The sequence below is a fragment of the Myotis nattereri genome (genome assembly GCF_964212035.1).
Source record: "Myotis nattereri genome assembly, chromosome: 16".
Classification (NCBI taxonomy): Eukaryota; Metazoa; Chordata; class Mammalia; order Chiroptera; family Vespertilionidae; genus Myotis; species Myotis nattereri.
This window is the reverse complement of record NC_138091.1, coordinates 43,556,537-43,577,791: the sequence shown is the minus strand read 5'-3', so window position 1 is coordinate 43,577,791 and position 21,255 is coordinate 43,556,537. Positions and strand designations below refer to the sequence as shown.

General features: G+C 41.9%; 1 protein-coding gene across 1 annotated transcript in view; it reads left to right on the top strand.

The window, feature by feature from the left end:
- AP2B1 (adaptor related protein complex 2 subunit beta 1) overlaps positions 1 to 21,132 on the top strand; it is a 100,639-nt gene extending 79,507 nt beyond the window's left edge. The window contains exons 19-22 of the mRNA XM_081110863.1: positions 6,193 to 6,277; positions 7,399 to 7,485; positions 16,205 to 16,359; positions 20,681 to 21,132. Coding sequence (XP_080966989.1) covers positions 6,193 to 6,277; positions 7,399 to 7,485; positions 16,205 to 16,359; positions 20,681 to 20,755 — 402 coding nt within the window. The 3' untranslated portion in view covers positions 20,756 to 21,132. The remainder of the gene's footprint in view (positions 1 to 6,192; positions 6,278 to 7,398; positions 7,486 to 16,204; positions 16,360 to 20,680) is intronic.
- The last annotated feature ends 123 nt before the right edge of the window (positions 21,133 to 21,255 follow it).

Sequence of the window (21,255 nt, the reverse complement as noted above, 5' to 3'; positions counted from 1 at the left end):
GTACTGATGTATTAAAGCTCTTGGAAAATAGTTCCCCAACTTGTCTGGGTTATACCTGTTAGGATAGTTAATTTAAAAAAAAAAAAAAAAAGGATCTCCCTCCTACTTCCAAAGCAATCAATATCATACTCTTTAAGGTTGACTTAGTTCTCTTTAAAAGTAACTGCCATCTGGATTGGAATCAAACTGGCTTCATTCTGTGTTCCCTTGAGTCTTTTATGCCTTAACTCCTGAGGAGTGATTGGCATATCCTTGGAGAATCTAGTATTCTTCGTGAATACATATGTTATTCTTCCTAAGCATATAGATGTTATTTTAGCTGAGTGGTTTGAAACTAAAAGAGCCCACATATCACCCCATCCCTGCTTCATTCAGTATCAATTTATGTAATGCGAGAGATGTTGGGATTATGTTATGCACATAAATGATGTAGAGGTAGAAAAAAAGGATGAGAAATGAGTATTTAATTCCATTTGCTCAACATCTTCACCTTAATTTCAGGCGACAGATATTCATTGAGCCACTAGTGTGCTAGTGAAAAATGAGAGCCCCTGCACTCGAGGAGCTCATTGTGTTCAGGGTGAGGCGGGTGTAAAGTTAGTACTAAACCAGCTGTATGCTGCAGTGGAAGTGCATGCACTGGAACTATACGGGGAAGGGTAAGAGCTAGCCTGAGAAATCTCAGCTTGAACTGACTCTTAAGATTACACAGAGCCCTGGCCAGGTAGCTCAGTTGTTTCAAAGCATCATCCCAGATCAGTGGTTGGCAAACTGCGGCTCGGCAAACTGTGGCTCATGAGCCACATGTGGCTCTTTGGCCCCTTGACTGTGGCTCTTCCACAAAATACCGACTTCTGCGCATGGGCCACAAATTTTCAATTGCACTGTACGTGCGCACCTGCACGTGGTATGTTGTGGAAGAGTCGCACTCAAGGGGCCAAAGAGCCGCATGTGGCTCGCGAGCCGCGGTTTGCCGACCACAGTCCCAGGTTATGGGTTCAATCCCTGGTCAGGGCATATACAATAATCAACCAATGAATGCATAAGTAAGTGATACAACAAATCTCTCTCTCTCTCTCTCTCTCTCTCTCTCTCTCTCTCTCTTTCTCTCTTAAATCAATAAATAAAAATTTAAAAAAAAAGATTACATATTTTCCAGACAGCTAAAACTTCAGAAGACTTTATTAAGTAGAAAGAACAACAGGTAAAGAGGCACAGAGCTGTGAGTTTGAAATGCGTCTCTAGCCAAGAGTAAAAGTTTGAGAGCTGCAAAGTGCAGATTTTGAAAAACCAATGGAAAAGAGCTGAAACACTTCCTCCCAAAGAGGGATCTGTGTGCAGTTGATCTTGTCAAAAGATGATATTTTACCAAGGGCACAGTAGCAAGAAGAGGCATTAAGCTAACGGTTTGCTAATAAGCCTTTTTATTTCTTCCGACCTCTTTGCATAATAGTAGTGCTACATTTGAGCATGTGTAAGATTTCCAGTAAGTCTAATATGATCGTCCTTAATTATGAAAAATTCCGAGTAAAAACGGTAAAACGGAAGACCGGGAATTTTTCCTTAACAAACACTTGTTATAATACTTATTTTAAGGCACCATTCTAAGTGCTTTGCAAATATTAACTCATTATCTTATAATAACCCATGCATTCAGTACTGTTGTTATCTCCATTCTACAGACAGGAAACTGAGTGGGTACTACTAGCCCAAAATCACACAACCAGTAACGAGTCAGAATTTGAAATCACGTCTGATCTGGTTCCCAAGTTCATGTTCTGAACCACTGTTTCCATTGTTTCTGCTTTTCCCAGCTTCTCAGAATTATGTAGAACAGAAGTCCAGGAACCCTGAAATTGTATGTCAAATGTTGCACGCACATTTTTCAGAAAAGGGTCCATGGCCTACGTCTATGTATTAAAAGCGTCCGCAAGCATAATGGTTTAGCACTGCTAACCTAACCTAGAGGAGCTTTTCATGTCCGTTTCATTGCTAAAGAGCTCCAATTGGAATATGGATTCCCTCACAACAAGATATTTAAGTTTTTGGTTAAGTATCACCAGTATTATTCCTTGGAGGACAAGGATTATCTTTTCTGTATTCTTTATATATCAAATGGTTAGGACATAGTAAACATTAATAAATGAATGAATGGCACATTGTGAAATATGACTGCTTTATATTCAAAGATAATAGTAGATAATCACTTTGCATTTCACATAAGACCTTCATGTAACCACATTACACCACCCCAGTTTTCACCTCTAAATGTCCTTTATAGAGCTGGCACTCCCCTATCCTCTTGGTGCCCTTATTTGAAATGAGTTCTCCTTCTCTCAGTACTAACTAAATATTAATTAGACAATGCCTCTGTCCCAGAGGCCCATGCTGGTATAAATCTTTTGAAGTGGTACTCTAGCACCTCTAAAATGTCAAAAGTCCCTCTTTTCCTAAGGTTAGTTTCCCCACTTATATTCACCATTCTCTAACTTTTTGAGAATCCTGCTGTTCCAGCATTTTGGGCATCAGATTATGTGATATAGATCACTCCTAGGAGGTTGGTAATTGAAAGGTTAAAAACACAGTTACTCCTGTTATTTGCAGACTTTTATTTTTTTTTCTTTTAATTAAATCTTTATTGTTCAGATTATTACATTTGTTCCTCTTTCCCCCCCCCAACTCCCCTCCTCCCAGTTCCCGCCCCACCCTCCGCCCTCACTCCCCACCCACTGTCCTCATCCATAGGTGCACGACTTTTGTCCAGTCTCTTCCCGCATCTCCCACACCCCTTTCCCCCCCAAGAATAGTCAGCCCATTCCCTTTCTATGTCCCTGATTCTATTATAATCACCAGTTCATTCTGTTCATCAGATTATTTATTCACTTGATTCTTAGATTCACTTGTTGATAGATGCATATTTGTTGTTAATAATTTGTATCTTTACCTTTTTCTTCCTCTTCCTCTTCTTAAAGGATACCTTTCAGCATTTCATATAATCCTGGTTTGGTGGTGATGAACTCCTTTAGCTTTTCCTTATCTGTGAAGCTCTTTATCTGACCTTCAGTTCTGAATGATAGCTTTGCTGGATAAAGTAATCTTGGTTGTAGGTTGTTGGTATTCATCACTTTGAATATTTCTTGCCACTCCCTTCTGGCCTGCAAAGTTTCTGTTGAGAAATCAGCTGACAGTCGTATGGGTATTCCCTTGTAGGTAACTGAGTTTCTTTCTCTTGCTGTTTTTAAGATTCTCTCTTTATCTTTTGCTCTTGGCATTTTAATGATGATGTGTCTTGGTGTGGTCCTCTTTGGATTCCTTTTGTTTGGGGTTCTCCGCGCTTCTTGGACCTGTAAGTCCATTTCTTTCACCAGGTGGGGGAAGTTTTCTGTCATTATTTCTTCAAATAGGTTTTCAATATCTTGGTCTCTCTCATCTTCTGGCACCCCTATAATTCTGATGTTGGTACGCTTGAAGCTGTCCCAGAGGCTCCTTCCACTATCCTCGCATTTTTGGATTCTTTTTTCATTTTGCTTTTCCGGTTGGGTGTTTTTTGCTTCCTCGCATTCCAAATCATTGACTTGATTCTTGCGCTCCTCTGGTCTGCTGTCGGGAGTCTGTATAATATTCGTTATTTCAGTCCGTGTATGCTTAATTTCTAGGTGGTTCCCCAATATAAGATCGAGGGTCTCATTAGTTTTCTTGTAGATCTCATTAAGTTTATCGGCGGCTTCTAAACAGTTCTTGAGAGACCTTAAAAGTGTGGTTCTGAACTCTATATCTTCCATTGACAATTTTGTCCTGTTTCTTTGTCTCCGCATTTTGTTATGCTTCCTTGGTGCACCCCCTAGTGGTCTTTGTTTGTGGTTTTATAGTTAAATCTTGATTGTAGCTAATACCAGGGAGGGTTTGACCTCCAGGCCAAGTGGCTATGAGAATCAGCTGTGTCAGCAGTGAGAGAACTTCTGTCCTCTAGGGAGGTGCTAATCTGGCGTTTGCCTGAGGCTGTCCGGCAAATGCCTCTGTGCAGGGCTTGGGCGGGGCGGGTCGCACAGGATCAATAGGGTGGGCCGGAGAGAACAGTTATGGCGGCTCTCAGTCCTGTCCCCAGGGGCTCTGCCTCTCTGAGTCCCAGCACCCGCTGCAAAGCTCGGAGAGAAAGCTGCACTCGCTCTGACCGAAGCCAGACAGTCCCGCTTCTCCCGTTTGAGTCTGGGTCCCTAAAGACTCGCCCGGATCTGGAGCTCAGAGTCTGCGACTCCCTCCCGATTGAAAACGCCAACCGTGCCCTCCGCCGCCAGCCCGCTCCGCGCACTCCGCACCTCAGAATTTGACTTCAGCACTGCGCCTCCTCTGAGTGTCCGTATGCGTTTCTCTTTCCTCCTAGTTGTAGGACTTCCACTCAGCCAGCATTCCTGTGGTTCTGGGTGATGTCCCTTCCGTTTTTTGGTTTTACTTTTGAAGTAGTTGTTCAAAGCAGCAAACTCCGGCGTTAACCTATGCCGCCATCTTGGTTCTCCCCCTATTTGCAGACTTTTAATATTTCCTACAACTTTTGTGATATGCTATGTTAGTACAGTTTTGGTAATATTATACTTAAAATCCTTTTATTCTTGAAATATTAATGTTTATTGCTTATAATATTATATGTATGTAAGATCATTTTTCTTGAATAATTGGTGTTTATTGCATGTAGCATTATCATATTTAAAATCGTTTTTCTTGGAAAAAAGACACACACAAGTTACAAGAAAAGTAATTGATGAATTCTTCTGGGAGAGAGAACAGAAAGACTGTCAAGTAGACATAACCAAACTATGGAGGAGAAAATAAAGGTACTATTTAAGGTTGGGAAGATAGTAAGTCTTTGGAAAGAGGGTATTTGGAGCTCATAGCCAAAGTTTGATGAAGAGTAGATATGCTGTTGAAGTGTGGGCATTTGTCCCCACAAAGAAGTGCTGGGGGTGGGGATATAGTGGTGCTAGATAGGCACTCCCCCCACTCTTTATTTTCTTAGAGCAAAATTAAAGAGAAATGGGCATGGTTACTGATTATAAAACTTGCCCAGAGAAATGTTTTCCTGCAGTGCCAAGAGCATAACTAGGAAAGTCACTAATGACAGAAACCAGTGGAAAGTGGTGGTTTAAAGCAATTCTCCTCCTCTTCTCCCTTCTTACAGTGTATGGTTCTTATAATCTGCCTCACTGGAAGCTGCCTGTTTCTGAATGTTTACGCCAACCAGTGTTGCCCCTGAATAAAAATACTAACTTTTTAAAAAATATAAACAGCATGCTCTGAATTGAAAGGGCCATGGAAGCTTGTATTGTGAAAAGAAAACTCATTTCTTTGCTTGCTCAAAGGCTTTTTCTTTTTTTTAAATCCTCACCTGAGGATATATTTATTAATTTGAGGGGAAGGAGAGAGGGAGGGAGGGAGGGGAAAGAAAAAACACACCAATCAGTTGCCTACCATATGTGCCCCAACCAGAGATGGAACCCGCAACCTTTTGGTGTATAGGACGATGCTCCAATCAACTAAGCCACTGGGCCAGGGCCAAAGGCTTTTCTTCTTATAGTCATCTGTTGTACCAGTATTTGACCCACAAGCTTTTCCAACCATAATACTTAGGAAATAAGATTTTATAAAAGAAACAACTTTAAAACCAACATCTAAAAAAAGATAAGGGGCAGTATGACCACTTATTTTGGCGGGGGGGGGATCAGGTTTTAGGGTCATACAAATTGCATTTGAGGCTGGTCCTTCTGTGTACTAGCAGTGTGACCCTGGATCTTTCTGAACCTCAGTTCCTCATCTGTAAAATGAAAAGGGAGTGACAACTACTTTGGGATGGTACAATGAGTATTAGAAATTATATCATTAATAGGTAGGTGGTAACAGCAACTACTGTTAATAACCATAGAAACAAAGGAATAATTGAATAGAATTCTGGGTATGGAACTTGTGCCTTGAATTCATTCCCCCTGGAGCTCCTCCTAGAGAGAAGTGGTGTTGCAGGTTGTCCCAGTACTCACTCTGACAGTGCAATGAGTAAGGATATGCTTTGCAATGTATGGGCTGGTGTGTCTTGATTTGAGGGGTCCTGCTCTATCTAAAGGAGAAAAGAAATAGGGTGATATATTTCAAGACACATAAATGTTCTTTTCTGTGTTCTAATTTTCCCTTGTTCTTTCCTGGCAGGTAGCTGTGAAAAACAATATTGATGTCTTCTACTTCAGCTGCCTCATCCCACTCAATGTGCTTTTTGTAGAAGATGGCAAAATGGGTGAGTATGTCCTCCTGTCCTGGCAACTATACCTTTGCCCTTCCTCTGAATGTTAGGCAGAGCATAGCCCAAAAGTACAAGTTATTTTTTTTTAATATATTTTATTGATTTTTTACAGAGAGGAAGGGAGAAGAATAGAGTTAGAAATATCCATGAGAGAGAAACATCGATCAGCTGCTTCCTGCACACCTCCCTACTGGGGATGTGCCCGCAATCAAGATACATGCCCTTGACCGGAATCGAACCTGGGACCTTTCAGTCCGCAGGCCGACACTCTATCCACTGAGCCAAACCGGTTAGGGCAGTACAAGTTATTTTGAAGTTTGAAAAAATGGGGTGGGTAAGGCTATTCTAAAGCTCTAATAATTGCTAATTATGTATTCGCCTGAGTCACGGTGGTCTTGTTTTGCTGTTGGTCTCTAAATTACAATGCCATTTTTCTGAGTAACCCCGTCACCCCAGCATACAGAGTACAGGCATACCTCATTTTACCTCACTTCACAGATACTGCATTTGGAAGTTTGTGGCAATCCTGCATTGAGCAAGTTTGTTGGTGCCATTTTTCCAGCATTTGCTCACTGGTTTCTCTGTCACGTTTTGGTAATTCTCTCACTATTTCACACTTTTTCATTATAATTATAGTAATTTGTAATAAACCACTAATATTACTCATGTGGTTCTTGACATTTCTCTCTTCCCTTACTTATAAAAGCACCATCTAATAAAACTAGTATATATTGGTACATATTAAATTGTATTGGCACTTAATTGACTTGGTTCTTACAGTCCTCTTTGGGTAAGCAAGACAGACATATGGTGAAATTAAGGATCAGAAAGATTACAAATTTACCCAAAGTTACCAAATAGGAAAAACAGTAGAGCCAAAACTAAACCCTACATGTAAGCTCTTCCAATGTATCTTAGTACTACTGATGCGGAATTAATTGACTTGGAGTATAGCATCTCTGATTGGCCAAAAATTGGCTCCAGGCCCAGGCTACCCCTGGCTGTATTGCTATTGCAAGAGCCAGCACTCCAAAGGAGAAATGGTGCAAGTCATCAGAAATCAGAATATTGACAGATTGTGCACATCCTTCCTTTCCCTCTGCTTCCCCATGCAGAGCGCCAGGTCTTTCTTGCAACATGGAAGGATATTCCCAATGAAAATGAACTTCAGTTTCAGATTAAGGAATGTCATTTAAATGCTGGTGAGTAATGACTACATTTAATTTTTTGTCTTTATTTACCTCTTCTTTTTATACCTACCTTGTTTCTAGTGGTTATATGGTAGATATATATTACTTTGCAAACTTCTCTTTAAAAACCTGGGATGTTTTGATGTAGATACTAGATTACTATAAGCCAACAGATTTAAGAAACAAGCTAGGATGGTTCCATCTTCGCAGTTCAGTAGTTGAACATGTGTTAGTCATATTATTTGAACATCCTTTAAGCCATCGAATAATTGAAATGGCATTTAAGGATGTATACTCTTCCTAGAATTAAAAGGACTATTTTTCCTTTATTATCTACCTTCACTATGGAAGGAAAAGTGACTCTGATATCCTTACTTAGAATCTTGTGTTTGTTATTAAATAAGAATACATCATAGGTGATTAAAGACTAGTTGGTAACCTTTTTCTTTCTTGCCTTGTATCAGCATTTATCATGATACTAACCTCTTTAATCGCCATTAAAAAACCCCAGACCCTTTTGTAGTTATTTTTATTAGCATAATAGAGGTAACACAAGAGGAGAAACAATAGCAGCTGTCAGTCCCTAGGGCTTTGATTCACTGAAGTGTTCCTCAAGAGTGGAAGGAGCACTAAGCTCTTCAGAGTCCTGCCTTTGTCCAGTCTCTTTTTTATGTTAATACAAGGTTAAGTTTAAATAAAAGTTATCCTTGGTGCTTGGTCCATACCTCCTTTTTCTTCATTTACCCCTCATTTCATTCCCCATATGTTGCCGGTTCTCATAAGTGTTTTTCTTATGCTGCCATCCCCTTATAGCTAGAGCATAGTACTGAAAGAGGCAGTATGGCAGGTACAGAGAGGAAAAAACTGTCTTCTCGCTCCAAATTTTTCTTTTTAATTTTAGTTTTTTTTGGGCTCTATGATGTATTCATGCTCTGTTCAGACAGATCTTTTCTGACAAGGTTTCTCCAGAGCCCTTGGAGAGGTGTTTGAGGAAATAAGTCTTCTATAATTTTTATTGTAATAACTAGTTAATTTATTTTCTTCAGGTATACCATATATTTGCCTTCTTTCTAATATATTCTTGGTCTAGGTTTCTCACCATGACTGGTTATGTCTTTATGCAACAAAACCAGAGTTTTTGTTGTTACTAGTACACACATGTGCACACGCGCGTGCACACACACACAACCATACTCAAATTGAGCTGCTTTTTGTACCATGTTCTAGGTAGATGACAGTGTTTCCTGTCACTCTCTGTGAGGTTCACCACAAAACTCATTTGATGAGTGTAGGAGGTTGGGCAACTTTCCACAGTACAACAAGCTGTTCTTCAGGAGGACGTCAGGTGCTTCAGGAAGCTTGTCAGGTCCATGCTGGCTGCTAATGCTAAGAGCCAGCATGGATCCTGTTAAGAGAAGCAGCCTCTGTACCCAGCTTGGAAAAGACCAAGCCCTTCGTTATAGTTACCCTTGTGGTAGTTGGTCCTTTGGCAACATTTCGTATATTATGCTCCTGAAAACATTTGTTCTTTTAAAGGGGTGTGGGGGGGGCGGGGGCGGGGCGGGTCCTATGGTCAATTAAAGTTGAAAAATGCAGTGCACCATGTTCCTGTCTTAGAAGTTGCTATTGCACATTAGCACACTAAAAGCTGAGGAGTCCTACACTGAGAACACCTATTTAGATCATTGTTGACTGGCATTTAAAATTACAGAATGTTAACATTTTTTGGAACACAAGAGTTCCTTGAACACGATCCGGGAAACATTGGCCTATAGACACAGAGAAAGGCCAGACTAATTGGAAAGATTTGGTTTCTGACATCCAGTATGAAAGGAATATGCTTTAAACGGGAGGGGAGGAAGTTTGGATAACTTAGTCTGGCCTGCCAAAATAATAGAAAAGATCTCCCTGCTTCCAGATTGGAATCGTGAGCACTCTTGTACCTTGATGTACATTCGTGATCTTGCCAAAGAGGTATCTGGCCTTTCTCCCAGTGGGGCTGTGTCCTCTGATGTAGCCTGGACCTGTTTCTCGGAGCAATTCCGTTCTGATCAGTTCTGCCATGGCTCCATGCCAGTTTCTCCTGGCCTTGGGTGCTCCAAATGCAAGCGAATGGGTTTTCCGGCGTTACACAGCTCTATGGTGGCACAGCACATGGAGTAGAAGGAGAACAGCCTGTGTTCTCCAGGAGCCCGAGCCATCATTTTCCCACACTAAACCACTGCTAGTCTTTCAAGAAGCTAATCCTTTCTCACTTTCCATCTGCTTCCACCCCAAGGTCTGGAGTGCCCTGGCCTTTGCACTTCCTTCCATTCTTGAAGCTCTATTAACATGAATGTTTCCAGGTTTAGTGCCTTCTGATTCAACACCCTGGGTCTAGCTGAGAGCTAAAAATACCATCCTTTCCAGCTGATCTGCCCTAATCACAATAGCACCAACACTTTAAATAGCTTTCTGTGCCAGAGTAGACATTTGACAGATGGCAGTAACAGTCTGAGGGCTATGGGGAAGTTACAAGCTTAAAGGACTTACCAACCTAGCATTGAGCTTTTACTTTTGTTCCTCCGTTTCTTTCTAAAGAAGAAACTCTCTTCCCAAGCCTTAATAATTAATCAGATCTTAATAGAAAGGCATATGTGATAGGGATGCTTGTGGTGCCACTAGTTATATAAATACTAGAAAATACTAGATCAGAAAGGCACTAACTTATGGGTCTTCCTGCTTTCTAGTACTAGTCATCTCTACTGGTGTCAAGAGATCTGTATGAATCTGTTTTGTAGCTTACCATTATAGCCGCATTCAGGGTTAGTATATGTCTGGGACCACTGTCTTAAGTAAATAAGTAGTTGCATCTCTAGCCATATCTAGAAAGGAATCTTTCTGGCAAGCAGTCTACAAACCTTTTTTTCTTATGTTTATTATGCTCTGAAAAGCTCAGAGGCATGTTGTATATACAGGGGTAGGCAAAGGTAGTTTTAAAATTGTTCATATGGAAAATAATACAATAATCTATATATAAAAAAGCCTTAAGCGACTGTTATGACTGGGACGACCTGTCAACCAGTCGCTGTGACACACACTGACCACCAGGGGGCAGATGCTCAACACAATAGCTGCACCCTGGTGGTCAGTGCGCTCCCACAGCCAACCTCCCACGGCCCCTCCCCCCCACACACACACACTGGCTGGCCTCCCGCGGCCCCTACCCCCTGCCAGCTGGGGGGAGGCCAGCTGGCCAACCTCCCGGGGTCCTTCCCCCTGGCCAACCATCCCCCCGATAAGCTTAGATTGGCCAGGCCAAGGGACCCCTCCCATGCACGAACTTGTGCACCAGGCCTTGAGTTAATAAATAATACAAGAATAAACTGTGTTACATGTGCTCACAACTGTAAACCCATTTTGTCACTAGTTAGGCACTGTCATGAGGGACATATTTTTTTGGCAGGAGAGCTAGGCCAGGGTGAGCTCTGTTTCTTTATTTTGGTGTGGTTCTCCCCATCCTCTGTAACATCTCATAAATGGGAATGTTTTGCCAGCCAGTACTTAAATATAGTTTGGTTGCTCAAATGGTAAAAAATGTTATTTTCAGCAATAATAGTGGTTTTGAACTTGCTAATGAATACCACAGGTGAGTGCCAAATGCAAATTCCCCTCTTCCCACTCTCTAAGCACTGTCTTTTTACTCTTACTGCTGCTGGAAGAGGTGACTTAGCTAAAGTAGGAAGATGAAGGAAGGGAGTCCACATCTATTCCTTCTAAGATTTTAGGCCCCAGACCCAAAGAGCCAAATGAACCAGAAGAAATCACATTTTGAAGAAAGTACAGTTGACCCTTGAACAGTGCAAGAGTTAGGGACGCTGACCACCATGCAGTCAAAAGTTTGCAGATAACTTAAGTCAGCCCTCCACATACACAATTTCCAACCACCACTTGACCCGTGAACACTCGGATTTGAACTGCTTGGGTCAATTGAAAAACCCACTTCTAAGTGGACCAGGCATTTCAAGCCTATGTTGTTCAGGGGTCAGCTGTGTAATTATATTTGACCATCTTTTTTTTACTCTTTGGGGCACAACTCAGTGTCTTAACATTATTTCTTATTCTCAAAGTTTCAGAACTGTAAGATTCCATCTTGTTTCCCAAGAGTTCGGGTGTGTGAAAAATACCTGATACCTTCTCAGGAAGTCTATCCCAGTCTGGCTGGGAAGCCTTATCATACTGGCTTTCGTTGCCATTTTTAATAGGTATATTTAGTAGAGTCTGATTATCCTGCCATCTATACATCCTCAAGCTCAAACCTAGTATCTAAGATTCATAAAAATTGACTCACGGAGAAACTAAGATGGCGGCATAGATAAACACCGGGAAATAGTCACCTCCCACAACAATTGAAAATTAGCCCAAAGGACGGAGCAAACATCGTCCAAAACAACAGGAAGTCTGGCTGAGTGTAATTTCTACAACTAGAAGAAAAGAAAAGCACGCTGAGAGCCAGAGGAGCTGCGGAGGCTGAGTGCAGAGGTACGCGGTGGCTCGCGCGCACGTAAAGGGGGTGGCACCTGAGGACGCGGCTGTCTTTTTGAATCACAAGCTCCCGGCTGCTCTGATCTCCGGTTCCGGGAAGTCTCTGGGGACCCAGGTCTCATACGGGGAGAGGCTGCTCTCTCAGGCGGCAGCGGGCGAACTTGGGGGCAGATTTCCCTTGGAGGTGCTTGCAGCCATTGCCGGGACACTGAGACGCGCGACTCCGGGCGCAGAGAATCAGCCATTGCTTCTTTCTATGCCCTTTGACTCCCTGAGACCCCGCCCCACCCGGGCTGCGCAGAGGCTTTTGCATGTGAATGCCCCAGAACTTTGCAACCTGATAATTACCTAACTGCAGCCGGGCCAGCCAGACCCGGAACTTCCAAGAGAAGGCCCAAGGCCCTGCAGCGGCTTGCATTGCTTCACAGCTGAGCCTCTTCGTGGCCGGCTGTGTGGCCTCAGGCAGGGGCTGAATTAGCACCTCCTTAGATCCAGGAGCCACTGTACCCAGTGGTCAGAGGGGGTCCATTCTCCCACTTCAGACACAGCTGCTTCCCACAGCCAATTGGCCTGGAGGTCAATTCCTCCCAGTGATCCTACAACAAGCGAGGCACCAAGAGTGCACCAAGAGTGTCCACCCCAGGTAACTGGGGAGGCTGAGCTACTGGGCCCTACAGGACACCTGGCGCGCAGGCCACTCTATCAACACAGGGAAGCAGCCAAAATGCGGAGACAAAGAAACAGGTCACAATTGGCAGAAACGGAGGAGGCCAGACGACTGGATATAGAGTTCAAGGCCACGTTTATAAGGTTTGTCAAGAATTTTATGGAAACCGCCGATAAATTTAATGAATCCCTCAAGGAGTATGGTGAGACCATGGAGGTCATGAAAAAGGACCAATTAGAAATTATGCATACACTGACTGAAATAAAGAATACTTTACAGAGCTCCAACAGCAGACAAGAGGATCCCAAGAATCAAGTCAAAGATTTGAAATGCAAAGAAACAAAAAATACCCAACCGAAAAAGAAAAAAGAAAAGAGATTCAAAAAATATGAAGATAGTGTAAGGAACCTCTGGGACAACTTCAAGCGTACCAACATCAGAATTATAGGGGTGCCAGAAGATGAGAGAGACCAAGATATTGAAAACCTTTTTGAAGAAATAATGACAGAAAACTTCCCCCACCTGGTGAAAGAAATGGACTTACAAGTCCAGGAAGCGCAGAGAACCCCAAACAAAAGGAATCCAAAGAGGACCACACCAAGACACAACATAATTAAAATGCCAAGAGCAAAAGATAAAGAGAGAATCTTAAAAACAGCAAGAGAAAGACAGTCAGTTACCTACAAGGGAGTACCCATCCGACTGTCAGCTGATTTCTCAACAGAAACCATGCAGGCCAGAAGAGAGTGGCAAGAAATATTCAAAGAGATGAATAGCAAGAACCTGCAACCAAGATTACTTTATCCAGCAAAGCTATCATTCAGAATGGAAGGTCAGATAAAGAGCTTCACGGATAAGAATAAGCTAAAGGAGTTCATCACCACCAAACCAGCATTATATGAAAAGCTGAAAGGTATTCTTTAAGAAGAGGAAGAAGAAAAAGGAACTCTTACCATTTGCCACAGCATGGATGGAACTGGAGAGCGGATAAATACCACAAGATCTCACTTATTTGTGGAATATAATGAACAACATAAACTGATGAACAAGGACTGATCCAGAGACGGAGAGGCATTGATTGGACTGTCGGGCCTTGGAGGGAAGGTAGGGGAGGGTGGGGGCAAGGGGGAAAGATCAACCAAAGGACTTATATGCAAGCATATAGGCCTAACCAATGGACACGGACAACGGGGGGGTGAGGGGGTGAGCGGGGAGAGGGGGGGTAGAGGGTACACATATGTAATATCTTAATCAATAAAAAATATTTAAAAAAAAAATTGACTCACACATAGTCTTAAGTTATTGAACACGCCCTCCATTCAGTATTTCGATAGAAATAATGCCACAGCCATTCAGGAGGAGCAGAGCCAGGTTCCTGGCCAGAATGCTTCCAAATGTATTATAGTTACATCCATTCAACTTGCTTACTCTGCCTGGCTGATGGCCATGTTTTCTAATTCTAGAAGGGGTGAGTGTGTATGTGTATTTGTATGCTTCTGCTTCTTAGCCTATCATCTCTTACAGAGGTGGTAAATCATGAAATGTCTTTAGGAATCTGGGCCCTGTTGTATACATTGTCTAGAACAGGGGTGGGCAAACTTTTTGACTCGAGGGCCACAATGGTTTCTTAAACTGGACCGGAGGGCCAGAACAAAAGCATGGATGGAGTGTTTGTGTGAACTAATATAAATTCAAAGTAAACACCATTACATAAAAGGGTACGGTCTTTTTTTTTTTTTTTTTAGTTTTATTCATTTCAAACGGGCCGGATCCGGCCCGCAGGCCATAGTTTGCCCACGGCTGGTCTAGAACATATTTGTACCTACGCAACAAGGTGGCTCTTCAATAAAGGATTCTACCGAGTGTGTTTCCACTTCCTTGGAAATGGTCAAGAGCTTGAAAGTTAGGAATGGCTTTACAACTTAAAGCAAGCCCCCATGTTTTAAAGACAGCCCTGTCAAAAGGTATAAGCCACACTCCAACTTGTGACATTGCCTAGTAACCCAGTCTAGGCTGCAGGAATCCTTCAATGTGAGAACCAAGGTGACAGTCAGAACTGCCTGGTCCCTCAGAGGTGAGTTAAAAAGCATATTGAGGCCCCCTTCTCCAACAGTATTACATATAACTAATAACTAACCTAAGATACACATTCTAGCTCCTCAAAGAGAGCCAGTTCTTAACCACTCTGCTTGGTGCTAGTGAAAACCTTTGGAATTAAAAGGGGAAAAGTTAAGTAATAACTGGGTGTAGTGAAAATGTTTAATGAATGGACTTTAGTGCCTCCTCCCCTGAGCTTTCACTGGTTTGACCGTGGGAGAAAGATGTCAGGGCAAGATGGTTTTTTAATGATTATGATGCTATATACATATCGGCATCACCAACACCTGAGTCAGAGGCCTATTCACAGGTATGGATGGCAGGTATCCATTGCGTCCCAGGTACTGTGGGAAGCACAGTGATGAAAAACTTCAGGATCCCTGTGCTCAGAGAGCTTCCTGTCTAGGAGAGCATAAAGACTGTCTGTCCTGGCAACCTTTTCCTAGAGAGCACAATAGAATATGACAGATTTTTATATGGAAAGAAGTTAGTTCCTGAAATTGGCATGAGTAAATTAAATTCTCATCAGAAATGAACATAATCAACTGTCAACCAAGAAGCAGTGTTCATAATCTCTATTAAAGTTTCTCTTTGATGCTGCAACATCTTCCATATTAGCAGTAAGAAAACAAGAAGAGAGAAATGACCTTTAATTCTAAAATGTCATGTCTCTTTGATGCTGTGGTCACAAGGAAGGCCCCATTCTGTTGTTACCTGGATTGGTGACTAAGGGCCTCCAATCTGTAACGAGCAACAGCAGCTGAGGTTACGGGGCCTTGTAATAATCATCTTTGTACAATTTCAGTATTTCTCAAAGTCTTTTATTGAGATAGTTTGTTTCATTATTAATTTGAAGTCATGGTATTCCCTACAAGCTTTAGGAATCATTTGCCTGCTTTAAAAAACAAAACAAAATGTAAACGTCCATGTTAACAAATTTGACTTGCAGGATTTCTGCAACTCTGCTGTTTTCTGATTCTGGCCATTGAGGCCAGAGGGGCTCACAGTGAAGTAGTAGTGACTAGGAAGTAGTGTTGTGGATTTGATCGTCAGTCTGCGTCTCCTGTGACTCTGGGCCCAGCGTTCCAAACATGAATACCAACACAGGAGTCGCCCTGGCACACTCATACACCCATTTCTGTCTTTGTCCTCTTCAGACCATTTTTACCTGTCTAGCACCAGTTAATACCAACCTCTTTGGCCTACCGTATCTCCTCAGGTATTTCTTATACTAATACTTAGTTGCCCCTTGTCCTGTTTTCTGTCCTGGAATGTGATAGGCACTTCAAGAGCCTCTTCCTCACCCTTTGCTATTATGGGAGAAGGGCTTTCTGAAATGTGCGCATGAAATGGTACTTGTTGGGATTTCAGCACATGTGGCCATTAGGATGTCAGAAGAGAGTTAGTAAGCATTTGCTTGATATTTTGAATCTGTGTTTCTAGACACTGTTTCCAGCAAGTTGCAAAACAACAACGTTTATACTATTGCCAAGAGGAATGTGGAAGGGCAGGACATGCTGTACCAATCTCTGAAGCTCACTAATGGCATTTGGATCTTGGCTGAGCTACGTATCCAGCCTGGAAACCCCAATTATACGGTAAGGCCCTTCTCGGAATGGGTGAGATGGGTTCAAGGAGGGAGGTAAGAGCCCTTTCATTTTTTCTTAGCACCCTGGAAAGACCTGGAAGAGGTGCTTCAGACCCCGTATGTCAGAACAAGTAGTCAATAAAGAAGTCCTCCGCTGCCTCGTTGGAAGACCTCTTTACAGTGGCTGCCCTATCGGCACAGGCATGGTGGCTCTGCAGCAAGAGTGCCTCACTTTCCCTAAAATATATAGAGTTGCTTACAAAACAGGGCAACTTTTTCAGTCTCAATTAATATATACCTAGCCTGTCTGTGTATGTGGCCCCATAACAAGCCGCCAGGAGGATTGTTAACATAGCTCATTTCAAGGAGGCCTTCTTTCCTGCTTTTGGAGTTCACAACCTAATAATATCGGAGTCGTGAACACCTGAGACTTTTTTTTTTTTTAGCGTTATTCATCCTGAAATACTTTTATGAAAGGTAAGGCAAAATGGAACACATTTTTGGCAGCCTAAAGGGAACGTTAGTTTAGAAAACTTCCTTCAGTGCTACAATGGATTAAAATTTAAATTCTGACAGTGCTTTTAGGACAGGAGCACATTCCTTTGTTAAACAACAAAGATTTATACCCTAGACACTGGGCATTTGTTTGCTATTCTCAAATGTGATCTCCCAATAGGATGTTGTTTGTCATCTGCATTTTGCAAAGTAAAGGTAAAAACAACTTGGGATGGGAAACATGTTTTATTCTTTTGTTGGTTTGAGGTTTCTGTAGGCTGTTTTAAAGGAGGGGACGGGAAAGCGATAGAAGAGAATAAGACTCAATATCGAATAACTCTGAAGAAGCTAATTAGTAGATTAAGGGAGCCTTTTAGCCATTTAGCTGATAAAAGTCTGTGATCGCATTCCTTAATTTTTAATAGTCAACTCTGTTTTCACTAGTATGCATCAAGGTCATAGTACCATCCAGAACTGAAAATTCTTGGTGTTTTTCCCCCTAGTTCCCTCCCTTGGTGAGCATGTGTGTGAGCTGCTGAGTCCTATCAAGTCATATTATTGCCCAAGCATTTGTGAGCTGGGAAACTTTGGGGTTTCCTCATAAAGTGTACTCTCTTCCCACCTACCTTCTCCACCAGCAGTTCATGTGTTTTTGTCCATCCTTTTATTTTTCATCTCAGCTGGGTCAAAGAAGCATGGTTATCTCAGGAAACGAAAGTTAAGAATGATTAGTAACGCCCTAGCTGATTTGGCTCATTGGATAGAGCATTGGCCTGTGGACTGAAGGGTCCAGGGTTTGATTCCAGTCAAGGGCACATGCCCAGGTTTCGGGCTCAATCCCCAGTGGGGGCGCATACAGCGGGCAGCCTGTTGATGATTCTCTCTCATCATTGATGTTTCTATTTCTCCCCCTCCCTTCCTTTCTGAAATCAATAAAAAAAATTTTTTTAAGTTTAACTTCTTCATTTGAAATAATTTGAATTGCAAAAAGTTTTTTAAATGGTACATAGAGTTCCCATGTGTCTTTCACCCAGCTTCCCCATTGATAACATCTTACATTTCCATTGTGCATTTTCAAATGGAAATGATATTGATAAAATAATACTAACAAGACCACAGATGAGTCTTTCTAGTACTCTGTTGTGTAGTGTACAATACTATGAAATCTTATCACATGTATAGATTTGTATAACTACCACTACAGTCAGAACCCAGAACTGTTCCATCGTAACAAAGACTCCCTCTTGCTGCCTCGTTATATTTAGACTCTCATGCCTGCCCTAACCCCTGGAAACCACTGATATGTAGTCCTCCATTAAATTCATATAACATGTAACATTTTGAGACTATTTTTTTTTTCACTTAGCACAATACCCATGATATCCACCTAAATTGTTGCATGTATCAATAGGTTGTTCTTTTTTAGACGAAGTCGTAATCCACTATATAGATATACAACAGTTTATCTGTTCACCTGTTGAAGGACATTTCCTACCCTATATATTTTTAAATTTTTCATTTTGAGATTATTGTTGATTCACATGTAGTAGTAAGAAAGAGTCCCGTGAGACCCTATCCCCAAGGTGTGCCCATTTATACCCACTACCACCTCTCTGCCTCCCCTGTATTTGTATATAATAAGTTTGTTAATGTTTCCTTGTCCCCTTTCCTATTTTCTATCCATCTGGTGACTAGGTTCCTACTGCCCACAAAACCATCTAAATTTTTCTTTACAGTCTGACACGGGACTAATCCATTCCCCTAAATGTGTTCCAGACTTCAAAATCTTTCGGATCCATTTCCTTCCCCTCATCACCCTAAACACCCATTGTACTATTGATCTGATCTCAGCTACCAATTTAGGAGGAAAAAAATCTGTCTGGTTGAGCCCAGTACCAATGCGTGAGAACTGATAGTCCCTTACTCTTCTGAGAGAATGATAAATTATTCCCCCACCCCAATCCTTACTGTATTTCATTACAAAGGTTTTTTTTCTTGTTTTTTTAATGTCCTGGCCAGGTGGCTCAGTTGGTTGGAGCATCATTCCATAAACCAAAAGTTTGCACGTTCAATTCCTGGTCAGGACACATACCTAGGTTGCAGATTCGATCCCCAGTTGGAATATGTATGGGAGGCAGCCTTTTGATGTTTCTATTTCTTTTCTTTTCTTTTTTAATATATTTTATTGATTTTTTACAGAGAGGAAGGGAGAGAGATAGAGAGTTAGAAACATGATGAGAGAGAAACATCGATCAGCTGCCTCCTACACACCTCCCACTGGGGATGTGCCCGCAACCAAGGTACATGCCCTTGACCGGAATCGAACCTGGGACCTTTCAATCTGCAGGCTGATGTTCTATCTACTGAGCCAAACCAGCCAGGGCATGATGTTTCTATTTCATATTCATGTTTCTCTCGCTCTCTCCTTCCCCCTCTCTCCTTCCCCCTCTCTCCTTGTCTCTCTTCCCCTCTCCCATCCTATCTGAAATCAAAAATATCTATAATAATAAAAACATATTGTGCAAATCAACCGAACGGCTGAACACTGCAACAACCTTCCAGACAACCTTCCGGGCTGCGAGGGGTTGTAAGGGCCGGGACTGCGAAGGCCTACTCTTGCACAGATTTTGTGCATCAGGCCTCTAGTCTTATTAATAAAGAGGCAAAATGGCCCTAGCCAGTTTGGCTCAGTGGATAGAGCATTGGCCTGCAGACCAAAGGGTCCCGGGTTCAATTCTGGTCAAGGGCATGTACCTTGGTTGTAGGTTCTCTGGCCCTGTTCGGGGTGCATGCAAGAGGCAACCAATCAATGTGTTTCTCTCACATCAATGTTTCTGTCTTTCCCTCTCTCTTCCACTCTCTAAAAATCAGTAGAAAAATATCCTCGGGTGAGGATTAACAAAACAAAAAAAAAGAGGCAAAATGACATATCATTAAAGACATAATAAGAGCAATGGTATTAGCAGTTCAAAAAGCAAATATGAAATTTTCTGGTTCTAAATGCAATTTGCATGCTTCCACTGTTGTAGTGCTAATATTTTGCCTAATCTAATACAATTGAGTCTCAGTCTGGATTTAAATTTTGGACTTGCTGACCAATGAAGTGAAAATTTCAGTGTTCAACATTGAAATCTTTTAATATTTTCATTTTTATTTGGTAATTGTTAGGCTAGAAGAGGTGGTGCTAGAGAAGTAGAATAGTATCAGAAGTGTCTGATTTGCCTTCTAAAAAAGGCAGAAAATAAGATTAAGTTGTTGGCGTGAATTGCTGTCTGGTTACTGAGTAAATGTCTGTTTTGTGATAATTAATTTTCTCTTCATGACAGTGTGTGCTCTCCTCAATATAATACAGAAAGCACTAGTACCTTGGACTTAGCTAGCTTATACTTTTATTTTACTTGATTGTACATCCTCCTGTACTGAGATAAGCATCCCTGTTGGACTGAGAAACAGAGGCAGACAGCTGAAATGACCACCAGCAAGTTAAGGCTTTAGCCCTTCCCTTTTCATTTGGGAATAATCTCGATGATGCTTAGCAAAGCATTGGAGCAGCTGTGCCTCTATAGTCAGAGACTTGGATGTTTTTAGTATGGAATATTTCCTAACCTCATAGACCCACATAAAATGTAGGTGGAAACACAGCATAACCTGACATTGATTAAATTAAAATTCTGAAACCCATAGGGCAGTACCTCAAACAGGATCTCTCTGACTACTCAGTGATAGATCTCCTCTCCCACTGTATCAGAAAGAGTTTCTTAACCTGACTAGTTGGCTGCCTTTCGAGTCAATGCCGATCTCCATGCTAATCTTTCTTCTCCTTTCCCTCCCAACAGCTGTCGCTGAAGTGTAGAGCTCCTGAAGTCTCTCAGTACATCTATCAGGTCTACGACAGCATTTTGAAAAACTAATAGACTGCTCTGGTGCCCTCCGGCCACCCTGTGATCGGTGCAATCCAAGAACTCTTAACTAGAAGAAATTGTTTTGCCGTGTAGAAGCTGAACCTAAATACACTGAGGCCACCCACCAGGTAGTGACTAGTCTAACCTGTGCTAAATTAGGCCGCAACCTGTCGGATAGTGTTAGCTTTCTGTGAACTCTGTAACCACTGCTTCAATCCCTTCCCACCTTTGCCTCCTGCTGCTCTGTCTGTCCTTACTTGTGGGCTTCTCCATACTGGGCCAATGGCTGGCTTTTTTTAGCGTAGTTTGATATTTTGTAATTGAGAGTTCATTTCAAAAGCAGAAAAAGACAAAAAATATTAAAGCAAGGAAAAGTGTCACTGAAACGTAAGCTGCACTTTATTGTTTTATATTTTTGTACATAAGAGAAATGGAGGGAGCAGTGTAATCATTGCTACAAAGTGTAAAAACAGCTGGCCGTCATTCCCGCAGTCCTGGAGGAAGACACA